Source organism: Mastomys coucha, unplaced genomic scaffold, assembly GCF_008632895.1.
Source record: "Mastomys coucha isolate ucsf_1 unplaced genomic scaffold, UCSF_Mcou_1 pScaffold13, whole genome shotgun sequence".
In the NCBI taxonomy this organism is placed as follows: domain Eukaryota; kingdom Metazoa; phylum Chordata; class Mammalia; order Rodentia; family Muridae; genus Mastomys; species Mastomys coucha.
The window spans coordinates 40,655,392-40,668,716 of record NW_022196895.1 but is presented as its reverse complement, the minus strand read 5'-3'; the positions used below and the strand labels follow the sequence as shown (position 1 = coordinate 40,668,716).

The 13,325-nt window shown below is 41.0% G+C and overlaps 1 protein-coding gene across 1 annotated transcript in view; it reads left to right on the top strand.

Annotated features, from left to right (window-relative positions):
• Mcc (MCC regulator of WNT signaling pathway) overlaps nucleotides 1–13,325 on the top strand; it is a 378,104-nt gene that overhangs the window by 90,404 nt on the left and 274,375 nt on the right. The window contains exon 3 of the mRNA XM_031365612.1: nucleotides 2,906–3,117. Within this exon, the coding sequence (XP_031221472.1) occupies nucleotides 2,906–3,117 (212 nt within the window). The remainder of the gene's footprint in view (nucleotides 1–2,905; nucleotides 3,118–13,325) is intronic.

Here is a 13,325-nt window from a genome sequence, read left to right as displayed (position 1 = left end):
GTATTATTTATTTTGATATTTTAAAGTAGTACAGATTTGCTTTTCTGGATTAAAGAATGAAACCCTGGGGCATTACAACGATGCATAATTCAGCAGTACGTTCACTAAATGTTTATTAAAGGTGTGATCTATCCCAGGCCTGTGTGCAGTGCTAAGGATAATGTGGATGTAAGGAGAAAGCAGACCTCTATGTGTGTCTGTGTCATTTGTGAAGGCCACCTGAGATTCACTCCAGTAGAGGTCCACCATTTAACTCTGGTCTCACTCAGTTTCCTGCCTCCTATTGTTGGGGCCATGGCAAAAAAAAAAAAAAGAAAAAGAAACCCTAAGGTAATCAGTTAACTAACAAGGCACAGAGAAGAACAGAGAGAGGAAGAGAAGGACAGATAATTTGAAACCTGTATTGAAGCAAAGCCTCTCTTGTAAGCATAACTGATAGGGGCCCAATGGTTACAAGCACTTGTTACTCCTGCAGAGGACCAGAATTTGGTCCTGAGCACTCACTTCTGGTTCCAAGTGCCACTAACTCCAGCCCCAGGGGATCTACTGCCTTCTCCTAGCCTGTGAAGGCATCTGCCAGCGTGTCTGCATGCAAATGTACACACATAAATAAAATCATTAAAATTAATAATCGAGGGCTAGGGAGATGATGGCTCAGTAGTTAAGACTACTGGCTGCTCTTCCAGAAGTCCTGAGTTCAATTCCCAGCAACCAGATGGGGGACTCACAACCATCTGTAATGGGATCAGATGCCGTTTTCTGGTGTGTCTGAAGACAGCACATTCACATACATAAAAAATTTAATAAATGATAGGCTGTTTACTAAGATAGATGTTGAGGGCTGGAGACATAGCTCGATGCTAGATTGTTGCCCTAGCACTTAAGGCTGTAGGTTCAACTGCAGTACCACCATTACCAAAAACAAAGGCAAAATAAAACAGACCCTGAACAAACATGGCGACAGTACTGTATTCTTCGATACAAAATGGCTGGTACATCTAGACATACAGCACTGTATGAAACTTTTGGGTCAAACTTACTTATGATAAGCAGAGAACAGTAGTGGTAAATCATATGAAGACAGTTTTCCAAATCACACTGATTAATTTCACCAATAATCCACAAAAGGAAGATTGTATATTCATGTCTGAACCTCCAGTTCATATGTCCTGGTACTCAAATTACAGAACAGTCTGCTTATATTCTCATTTCACAATACAAATGTGTCTGCTTGAATCCCTTTTTTGTTAAAATTGAAAATCCCACGTGAAAGATTGCAAATTCCACAGTCAGGAGCTACAGTTTAGCGTGCTTCCTGCTGAGTCCCCAGCACCTTGCACTGTGCCTTCATCAACCTTGATCATATATTTGCCATCCAACATTTGTGAACATGCCTCCTTTGTTTTAAAACGACTTACCTGGAGCTGGAGAGATGGCTCAGAGCACTGATCGCTTTTCCAGAGGTCCTGAATTCAATTCCTAGCAACCACGTGGTGGCTCGTAACCATCTGTAATGGGATTGGATGCCCTCTTCTGATGTGTCTGCAGACAGCTACAATGTACTCACATACATAATACAAATAAATAAAAATACATACATAAATAATCAATCTTTTTTTAAAAATGACTTACCTAACAAAGTCCTACCTTTCTGTAAAACTTTGCTAGCCTCCTTTGTAGCTGAGGTAGAGGTTCTACTTTATTATATGTATTTAGAAGGGATTGTTCTGAAGCAACAATCCAAGGGAGCAGGATTTTCTCCTAGTCTGTTTTTTCTAGCAAAGGCAACAATGGAAGCCTAGGGTTTTAGGTCCCCCTCTAGGTCTGCACTTCATTACACTTTTGTATTGGATTACAGTCATTAGTCCCATTAGATTTTAATCTGTTGTAATGGCTAATACTAAAGTCTTCTAACCAATACACAAAGGATAAGGTAAATCAATCACAGTGGTTCTCAGCTCCTTTGGGGGGGTCAAACAGCCCTTACACAGGGGTTGCCTGAGGCCACCACAAACACAGATATTTATATCATAATTCATAACAGTAGCAATTTCACAGTTATGAAGTAACAACAAGATTATACAGGGGAGGTCCCTAGAACATGAGGAAACTGTAATAAAAGTTCACAGTGTTACGAAGGTGGAGAACCACTGCCTAGAAGCTGCAGTCCTACTCACATAAAGTAAAAACACAGGGCAGCTAGCATGAGCAGACCACTCCCCATAAGAGATGATTTGGGACTCTAAGCATCTTTCATCTTGTGGCTCTACCATATGAACTATGTGGCTTCTTAAGTGCGGATCCCACCTGAACCCTACCAGAAGGCAAAAGGGCGTGGGGAAATCACCCTGAGGGGGGTTTATGTGAAGACCTGGAAGTGAGACTTGTCAGTTTGTCTATAGTCTCTTGCCACTCAACGGTGTGGCTGCATCTATTACAAACAGAGCCCAGCTTCATCCAGGAGAGAGCACATAGGCACTAGGAAGTCGTGGTTAAGCCTATACCCTGTGTCTTCGCTCTCCTTTCCTTCTTTCTTAGAATCAACAGCAAGCACTAAGTCAACAGAAGAACCAAGTGCAAATCACAGACAGATGTGGCTTTGGTCCGCGTTTCTTTCCTTACTTGGCTTTCCTCTGCTTCCCCACTCCTAAGGTTTTGTGTTGGGGAGTGCACGTGTATTCGTTGCATAGTCATTTCCGAGTTCTTTACTTAAAATTGCTTTTACCTTCAGGCTTCCCCTGTGTCAATTTGAAAGGGAGAGTGCTCAGCAGGCAGCCTGGGAGCCACATGTGTTTTGAGATGCTTGGCACAGGGAAGGCTCAGAAGCTTCAAATCATCGCTTCCTGACCACCCACAGGCTAATGAAAGAAATGTCTTTTTATTTTCCCTGCATCTCTTGGACTAGGTGCTTTGTCAGCAGCCAGGGAGAGCTGGGAGTATGATTCCGGTGCCAGGGATCTCCAGAGCCCCGACTGGCAGAGCCAGCTGCCCCTCCAGAAGCTGCTGGAGTATGGCGGAAGCTCTTTGCCTCAGCAGGCTGGGCTGCACAAGCTTCTCACACAGTCCCCGAAAGTTGGCACCTCTACAGGCGGAAGCTATCTAGAGCTGGCCAGCACCGTGAGTACTTCTCTGTTCACAGAACATGTTTTCTGGCCTGTCTGCATTCCAATACCAATATTTTAATGTTGCGCTCCAAGGGGTATATTGAGTATTGTCTTTTCTTGTTGAGCTAAATGTTGTACCACTTCCATTGCTGTTTGTCTTGTGGGGCACTCCGAAGTTTCTAGTACTTAAGGGCTTAGGAACTTCCTTCTTGCTGTCACAATAGAGCAGGCTTCTAAATGGTGTTTTGACTAACACTACCTCGTAGAGTCTAATTTACCTAAGTCCATAACAGCTCTTCTGTAACACTCTTGTGGTACCAGACATTATAGACCAGTAGAATACACTTCTTTCTCTTCCTGAACTTGGACTTTGCTCATTTGGGGAAAAAAAAAAAAAAAAAGAAAAGAAAAACATGTTTTATTGAAAGTTTGATTATTGTTCTGGCTTATTCTTTTAAGGTTATTTTCATGGGAAAACTTAGGAATTAATGCTATCTTGGGGAAAAGAACTATTGGCTTCCTTAAGTCAGAGTTGGGGGGATGAGTGAGTATGACTGAGGGCTGGTTTACCACACTGATATTGCTATCTAAACTTTGTGAAAGTTTCCTTTCTCCCTCCTCCCCTCCCTCTTCCCCTCCCTCCCTCCCTCTCCCCCTCCCTTCCTTCCCTCCCTCCTCCCCTCCCTTCATCCCTCCCTCCCTCCTTCCTTCCCTCCCTCCCCTCCCTCAAATTTGAACAGGATGATGGCATGTTTACAGCATACATTTTGGAGGGAGATGCTTGAAAAAGTTAACAAACATAAGTCTCTAGAAATACTGAAAATGCAAAAAAAAAAAAAAATATCATGGAAACCCTAATGACATTCTACAAATTTCCTGACCAGTATTTGTCAAATCCACTAAGGTTATTAAAACCAAGGGAAGTCTGGGAGAAGCACCTGCCGGTCTGCAAAAGTATATAACCTAAATGTTCCTTTGGTGAGATTCTGGATAAGAAAAATCTAAGGAGACCTGGGGAATATATGGGCTGTAGTTGATAGATAGTGTTGCTTCCTGAACTGTGACAAATCATTGAATAAATAATATAACATGATAATAAATGAGACAAGTTGGTCATTGAACTCTTTATACTATCTTGGGACTTTTCTATAAGTCTAAAGCTGTTAAATAATTTTAAATGTTTTTAAATTTTAAAATATGAAGAGCACCTATACGTACAATCACTTCCTGGTTATGATTACATCTCCTAAGGCCTGTGTAATCATCTATAGTTATTGTACTATTTCTTACCCACCCTTCAAGGACAACCTTATACATTTTGAACTGTGAATATAACTATTATACTTGTTTTCTGTGTGTTCAATAGACCAGGAAATTATCAGTAAATATGTCTGGCATGGGTCTGAATTTGGCCATGCCTGCTACAATCATTTCCAGCAGATTGAGCCTTCCCTGTGCTACATCAACTTCACTTTGTAGCTCGTCAACAATCTTTGTAGCTCAAAGATTACCCTGGACTTCTGATCCCCCTGCCCTCACCCCTAGAATTCTAAGACTGTTGGCACTTACCACCATGCCTGGTCCATATAGTGCTGGGAATTGAACCCATGATAGTGTGCAGGCTAAGCAAGCACTTTAGCAATTGAGCTACAATTGAGCTAGCCCCTGATGTCATTTTCAAGATAGTTAATGCCATAGCAATATAGATGACAGTAAAAAAATATTACACATTGATCAATTGCACTGGCATCCACTATGAAGGGTTCAGGGTTCACGCCTCCAGAGATGCAGCAAACCCACTGTGGAAAGCTGTAGGAGCTGACAGCTTTCTGCTTCAAAGTGGATCTGTGGCTCCTAGCTTTCCAGGAACATCCTGAGTGGATGCCTATGATCCTATGCCTCCTTAGCAGAAGCAGGTAAAATCTCCAGGTTTCATCTGGCTGGGTTCTCTGAGTTGTATGATCAAATGAGTTCTCATATGCCCCATACATACTCCTTCCCTGTTGGTTGCTCCAGCCCTGAGTGGATGGTGCTAGAGATTGTCTTAGCAGATGCTAGCTTGATAAAATCTCCTTTAAATGCCAGGTTTGTGTGGTCTCATTCCTGTTGATATGTGAACATACATGTTCATAACAGATCAAAGAATGGATACCACCAAAGGCCAACCACTGGGGTTGCTTAAAGGAATATAAGTGAGGGGATATATAAGAGCAGAAATAACTCAAAGACAGCTATACTACCCAAAGTCCAACTCAGTGTGAGTGGCAGCCCCCAGTAGCTGGAAAGCTTGTGTTTACTGTAGCCTGCAGACAACTCACTGGTTTGGAGACTCTCTCTCTTAGGCAGCTCCAGTGGTCTGAGTCTCTTCTTGGTCACTCAGCTGATTTCTGCATCTTCCAGGCAGCACTGTTGGTCAGAGAGTATCTTTGAGAGTTCTTACAGCTTATATATGCTTGGGGAAAGAATGGCCTAGAAAATCTGGTCAGTTTTGGGAACTTCCTGAAGATTTTGAATTGCTTACTTCCTGAAGATAACAAACTTTCTGGCTGGATAGAACCTTCCACCTCTGGAAAATTTTGTTTTAATGAGCTTCCTTCCAAGATGGATGGTTTTATCACAGAAGAAATTGTTACACAACACCAGATACCCCAGCTCCTATAGTAGCAGTTAGTGTACTTCAGCTTGTAGACCTTTCTGCTTGTCTATGGCTATGAAAGCCTGCGGAAGAAAATCATGATATGTGATAGCAGCCAGTCATTGCAATGCAATAAGCAAGCTAGAAAGGATTCAGTGCCACAAACAATTAGCAAGTACACACGAGACCAAATAAATAAATAAAACTGAACATACTCACTTAAGGCCATCCTTTGTAAGAACCTGACCATAAATACAAGCACAAACACTGAAGTCGTATGATGGTCATATAGTCTCACAAAGTAGAAAACAGAAATTTTTAACTAAGGCCTAAACGTTGGTAGAGGGGTGTGAGCTCCCAATTTTCCACTCTTCCTATATCCACACCATTTCTGATGCAACTTTGGAGTCTTCTTGTCACATGAGAAATAATAGTCGTTGTGCCAACCATTGTGTTTGGGGTGGTTCATTACGCAGCCACCATTTTTCTGAGACTGCTCACAGGGATCCATGATCCCAGCTTGAGAAATAGCCTTGTGTGTGGTCAAAGAAAGCAAAATAACCTCTTGAAATGCCACGCTCGGGCAATCCCTTTATTTATAAGGTCATATTAAAAGTAATTTATGTTCCTTCTAAAACAAAATCCTGAACTAATAAAATTAAGTTGTGTTTAAAAACAAAACAGCTAGAAGCAAAAGACATTGGTCAGCATCCAGCTCAGAGATGGAAACACACAGTAATTCACTCAGGGGAAGGCTAATATAAGCAATATTAATGAGTAGCACAGCATTGCCACAAGTGGGTAAAGAAAGCTCTCATAAGTTCACAAATAGCACAGGGAAAGAACAGCACCACATCTCAGTCAGGCACAGAGTACTCAGCCAAGAAACACATTTGGAAGCAGGTTCTCACACTGCCGGGGGCTGATTCAGCCTATGAACGGGTGATGATTTCCAGTGGGCAATAGAGAAGTTCCTGCTAGTTCTTCACACCAGGGATGACAAATAGATGACCAGTCCTCTACAGTACCAGGCCAACTTGCTGGGATGCTATCCATAGGAGCATCCTAAGACTTGCTGAACATCACAAAGAAGGTGACTCCAGAATATTAGTGGAATTCCCTAGAAAGACTGCTGAAATGACAAAAGTCTCAATCTTTTCAAGAGTGAACAGCCTGGATGTCCTGTGATGTTGGTCTCTGTAGGAGACAGCACAACCAGGTTGGAATTTCTAACTTCCTTCACTGTCCTTTCAGCATCCTCTATTGACAGAGAAGCAAATTTTGCGGAGTTCCCTCCATACTATGAAACAGAAGAAAGAAGGGTGGTAAATTTGAGGCAAGAGAGAGAAAGTCATACCTGGCAGAGGCTTGTTTTGGTCATTGGGAAGCTTCTGGAAGATTCCTACACAAGCATTTTTTGGTTTTGGGGTTTTTTCAAGACAGGGTTTCTCTGTATAGCCCTGGCTATCCTGGAACTCGCTCTGTAGACCAGACTGGCCTCAAACTTAGAAATCCGCCTGCCTCTAGCATTTTACTTTTTAAGCCCCATCCCCTACCTCTCAATACTGTTACAATAGCAATTAAGTTTCAACATGAGTTCTGAGACGTTCAAACCAAAGCAGGTACCAAGTACAGGAGCAGAACAAGATGATGCGGTCAATAGACAGTTGCATGGAAGAAGCAGGGTGGCATATGTGATTTAGGACACAATTGATTAATCATAAGTGATAGACCTCACACAAATGTAGAAGCTGGTGGCATGGTCTATTGCCTCTGCAGTGTAGTGTTCTGCTTGAAGCTATTCTGGGTGTTTCAGATCAGCCCAGGAGAGCAAGGATAGCCTAGAACCTCCTTCATTCTCCTCCTATGACCAACATAGTTGTTGGTGATCTGCAGGAGAAACTGACACTCTTTATTCAAAGACCAAGAAGCAAGCCAAGGACTCAGAAAAGCTTAAAGAGGAAATCCGGTAGGTCTGTAGCGCTATAAGCCTGGTGTATCAGGTTGTTAAGAAGCGGATTAGCAACACTCAATGTAAATGGCCCTGTGCTTGGCACCTGCTTTAGTGTAAATGTTTTCTCCAAAACCCATGCAGAAGTTTAATTACCATGATAGCAGTATTAAAAGTGAGGAGCTTTAAAAGATAATTGGGCTCCAAGGGATCCACCTTTGGAAGTAGGATTGATGCCATATAAAGTAAAGGAAAGCATGCCAAGCGTAATGGTGCACACCTTTAATCTCAGCACGCAGAAGACAGAGGAAGGAGTCCAAGCTAGCCGGGTCTACATAGCAAGCTCCAGACAAGCCAAGGCTACATAGTGAGACACTGTTTCAAAAGGCAAGATAGATAGGTAGATAGATAGATAGATAGATAGATAGATAGATAGATAGATAGATAGATAGATAGGTAGATAGATAGATAGATAGATAGGTAGATAGATAGGTAGATAGATAGATTGGTAGATAGGTAGATAGGTAGATAGGTAGATAGGTAGATAGATAGAGTTAGAAGAGTATGCCCTTGCAACAAAAAGCCCATTGCCAAATGCTGGTGGTTTTATTTTGGACTTCCCAACCTTGAAAGTGTATAAGCACTTTTGAGTGCAGAAGTTTCTGTTCGTAATAAGTTGCCAAGCCTCCAGTATTCTGTGATACCCTCACAAAGTGGACTGTGTCTCACAACAAGTATCAAGGATGACTTCTTTATACCTAACTTTCGGATTTCACAAAAGATGTCTCTCCTGTACGATCATGCAGAACAACCCAGGAGAGAAAGTGCTAAGAAGCTTGCTTCTGCTTACTTGAACTGACATGGTTCTGAGTCATTGCAGAACAACAATGAAACTGCCAGAGAAATTCAAGCTCTCTTTGTGAAGCAAAGCCAGAAGGAACAGTAAGAGTCTGGTAAAGCAGGAGGGTGAGAAGAAAATGCCTGTTCTCTGAAAAATGTTCCCCCAAAGCTTTGTATTATCCAGGATGGAGAGTAATATAAAGGTGTATCACTAAGTAGTGATATACTTAAGTACTCTGATACATAAATCATAATATTTTATAAGTACAACACCAATAAAATTCTTGAACAAAATATAAATTTTCTGCATACATTCTTTCAGTTTAAATGGCCTTAGCTTTGGCATGATCATTAATAAAAAACCTAATTGATGTGAATCAAAACTGCACCTTAAAAGAAACCATGCACATGATATGACATGTTTAAATGAAACAATTTAATGGGGAAGCCACAGCCATGATTTTTCTCTGTATCTTTCCCCACTAGTTTTTATTTATTTATTTATTTACTTATTTATCTAGTTAGTTAGTTGTTATGTTATGTTATGCTATGTTATGTCCTTGAATTGTTTTTAAGATAGGGAAATCTTTACTTCTCCTTCCGTGATTTTGAGATCATTAAGGAGTTGCCACATCTGGAGTTAACATCTTGAAATCTTTGGTCTATAAGACCTGTGTGAGCTTGCAGCCCTTAGCACCCTCTCCTGGGCACTCTTCAGCTGCAAATAAAGTCATTAGCACAACTGGAACCCTTCAGATTTTGGGGGAAACAAAAATTTCCTAGAAAAAAAAAAACCTAGAAATTTAAAAAACGTTGTCCTTTCTAAATGGTTGAGATTGATTTTTATTTTTGGTAGGGTTTGCTCCTCTGAAGATAAAGACATTTGGCTTTGAGTTCTCATTTATCTGACACAGCAGCTATCAATGAAGACATATACCAAGACATATACCCCACGGTTTCAAATGATGGCTCCTGGCTCAAAAAGCTCAGCTGGCCTTCTTTCTTTGCAGAGGAAGAGAGCTCTGTCCTTAGAGAGCTCTGTCCTTCCGGGCTGCTCGAGCCTGTCTTCCTCTACATTGCGTAATTAGGCTTTAATTTTGTCTACTTTCCTTTTAATTTTTTTTTCTACATTTGCTTATTTTGTATTTTGGTATGCATGTATTGTGACCATGCACAGGCCAAGGCACACATCTCCTGCGACAATGTCTGACAATGTCTGTTTTCTCCTCGTGCTCTAGCAGGGGTGTGATGTTGACAGCTGTGAATAGTTTCTGCAAGGGCATGACATTTGGAATTTTGGGGACCCTTGAAAAGGTCTATAAATGCTAGAGCTCCAGGAGGGGTTGTAGCACCTGCTGCTGCTGGCTGTTGGCTCCTGTTGTTGGGGTTTGTCAAGTAGCCATGACCAAAGAAATGAGAAAAAGAAATTAGATATCCTGAAATCAAATATCAAACTTGCCCCGTGGAACTTGACACCCTTAGTCAGCAGGAAGTAGTCTAACGGTACCACCACCCCTTTCTCCTATAGCCTTCTTTCTCTTCTACCTAGTATTGGGGGACTGGGAGAGGGTGGAATAGGGGTAGAGAAGGGTGGTAGAAAAAGGAAACCAGAGAGTAGTCAAAAGTCTGACTGCATGAACAATTTCATGAACTTTATATGCTCTTTGCTACTTCAATTGTAGGATATTCAGGGACACACACACACAAATATATATATATATATATATATATATATATATATATATATATATATATATATATGTATGTATGTATTATGTACACATACACACACACACACATATATATTTACTTTTCAGTTGCTATGATCTTTACTGTTTTCTCTTTTATTTGAACCTGCTACCTAGATGTTCTAAAAATCAGGGCTAAAAATATTTGAAAATAAAATAAAAATAACAGTGACATCTTTTCTCAGTTACATTAGAGCTCTGAAGGGTCATCCCTTCAGTGTTGTGGTTTGATATGCTTGGCCCAGGGAGTGGCACTATTTGGAGGTGTAGCCTTGTTGGAGTAGATATGGGCCTTAAGAACCTCATCCTAACTGCCTGGAAGCCAGTCTTCTCTTAGCCACCTTCAGATGAAGATGTAGAAATCTCAGCTCCTCCTTGAACCATGCCTGCCTGGGCGCCACCATACTTCTGCCTTGATAATTGACTGAACCTCTGAACCTGTAAGCCATAAATGTTGTTCTTATAAGAGTTACCTTGGTCGTGGAGTCTGTTCATAGCAATGAAACCCTAAGTAAGACATTCAGTGATAGCTTGTCTTGCCTTAGGATTCTCTGTTTACTGGGGTACAGATTGCAATTATATATATTCATTTACATTATACATTGATTCATTATTAATAACGTTGATTTGATCAAGATGTAAAATATAGTTTGACCCTTAGGAATTAAAAGCCCCATAATCTAGTAACCATTTTATAACCAACTCTGCAATCTATTATTTTAATGTTAATTAAGTTCAGGTATATAGCAGTTGCCACCTTCCAAAGGAACCCACATGAGAAGTGAAAAGTACTTATTTGAATACTTATATGCCATTGAGAAGGTACAGAGGTGATTTACTGGGGTATATTCAGTTCTTTGTACTGATTGAGTTAGGAAAATCTTTATGAGTACATTTAATCAATGAAATGCTCTGAAGATTCCTCCTAGTGTCTCAATTCTTTTCACATACTGAGAAAACACTCTCTGCCCAAATTCTTCCCTCTTCCCCTCCTCATCCCCAGATGCCCAGTGCTGACCCTGCCTGCTTCCTCTGCTTCTGGTTCAGAGAGTCTGGCTTTCTCTCTTCCTCTTATCTATCTCCCCCTTCCAGGCAGTTGTTTAGATTTATTTACAGTTACCTGTCCTGTTATTTTTCTCTTAAACTCCAGAAAAATTGCTCTTGGTTTTTTTTTTTTTAAAAAAGTCACATTGCAAGCATAAACTTGACATTTTATGCTCTAACATCCTGTGGACATATAATACTCTGGGGGGAAGAACATTATATTGAGTAACAAGCCGTCTTTTTCCCTTTTTTACTTTTTTTATTGCTGTTTTCTTGTCTTTTTTGCCTCCTGGGGGACTTGCAAAGACCCCTCTTCGTGCATGTGAACATGGAGGTGTTCTTGAAGGATTACCACTGTATTATTTGCATAAATCTAGAGTGTAGGCCCTGTGGTTTCTGTAGCAATTATTATTCCTGGACAGGTTCTCTGTTCCTGGTTACCCAGTTGAACTTGCTTTTGGCCTTATTTCCTTTGCCATGACTCAACTTCAGTTTCTTCCTTGTAACAAATGAAGGGAGTGACTAGGTAAAGGGGTGGCAAAAAAATCCCTTCTTTCCCTCTGACCCCGAGTCAGGCTGTGAAGACAGAACATGGCTATCCTCAATTGGCAACGAATTCACAAAGGGAATTTATGCCACTCAAAACCACGGAGCACCTGTGTGGACCTTTCATGCTCGTGGGTAGCAGTGGCTCTCAAATAGCTTAGGGATTGCTTCTCTCCTACCATGTGGGCTCAGAGATCAAACTCAGGTTGTCAGGCTTGGTCCCAAGAGCCTACACTGTATCACTGGCCCCCCAGATGTATCTTTTTTTTTTTCATTCTACATTTATGCTCATAAAATGTGATTTTGTGAGCCAATGACATTTTCAAAGATTGAGACTTACTGTCTCTCTCTGTGGCCAAAACTCAAAAGCCAATCTCCAGCCTTCCCAACATCACCACCATTTCAGCAATGGAAGGTACTTGTTAGTACCACAAGTAGGTAGGCTCTACTATTAAGTTTCTATCTGTATAAGTAATGAATGAAGACTTAAATTTAATTTCATGGAAATCCTAGGTATTTTTGCTTTTCACATCTCTTCATTAATTGAAAGAAGTCCCCCCACAAGCAGCCAGGCTGTGGGCTTCCATGACACACTCCGCACTTCCAACAGACAATAGAAAAGTAACTTTTAAAAAAAAATTCTGTGTTGCAATAATAATATTTCCCACATCATCATGACAAGGATTAAACTGAACAATGCACAGAAAGGGCTTAATATAATTCTTTGTGAAAGGCGGTGTGCAATGAACAATGATGGTATTCCAGTGATGCTATGCTACTGATGTTTCCTATTATCGTAGAAAAAATGTCTAGAAGTTTCTGCATGGATACAGATGGAACAACATTTGAAGATGGAAATCAGAAAGTTACTGAAGTAGGCTCTCAAGATTTGTCATAATGCCCACCAGTCACCTTTTTATGGGTGAGAGGTTGCAATTAAAAACCATACTCAATTTTTTTACGTATAGAATTCATGTGGAAATACCAGTCATGAAAGAAGACAAAATGTACATTTTGTTTTGTTTTGTTTCGAGACAGGGTTTCTCTGTGTAGCCCTGGCTGTCCTGGAACTCACTCTGTAGACCAGGCTGGCCTCAAACTCACAGATCCGCCCGCCTCTTCCAATATACATTTTATTGGTAAATTGTGGCATGTTGTTTGAGTTCACTGAGAAGAAGGTGAGTTTGAAAGTAACTTTATCTGTCCTCCTTCATCAAACCTAAGCACATTTATCTCAAAGTGTCTTCCAAGTCCCCTGGTCAAGGAACAGGCTGGACCCTCTAACCCTATGACAGAGAGGGAAGAAAAAGAGTAAGGCATTGTGTTCTGCAGATGGCTAGACGGCAAGCCATTTCCTGCAGACGTTACTGCTACTTATTTCAAGATGAAAACAAGCCAGCCTAAATATAGCTATCTCCTGAGAGGCTCTGACAGTACCTGACTAACACAGATGTAGA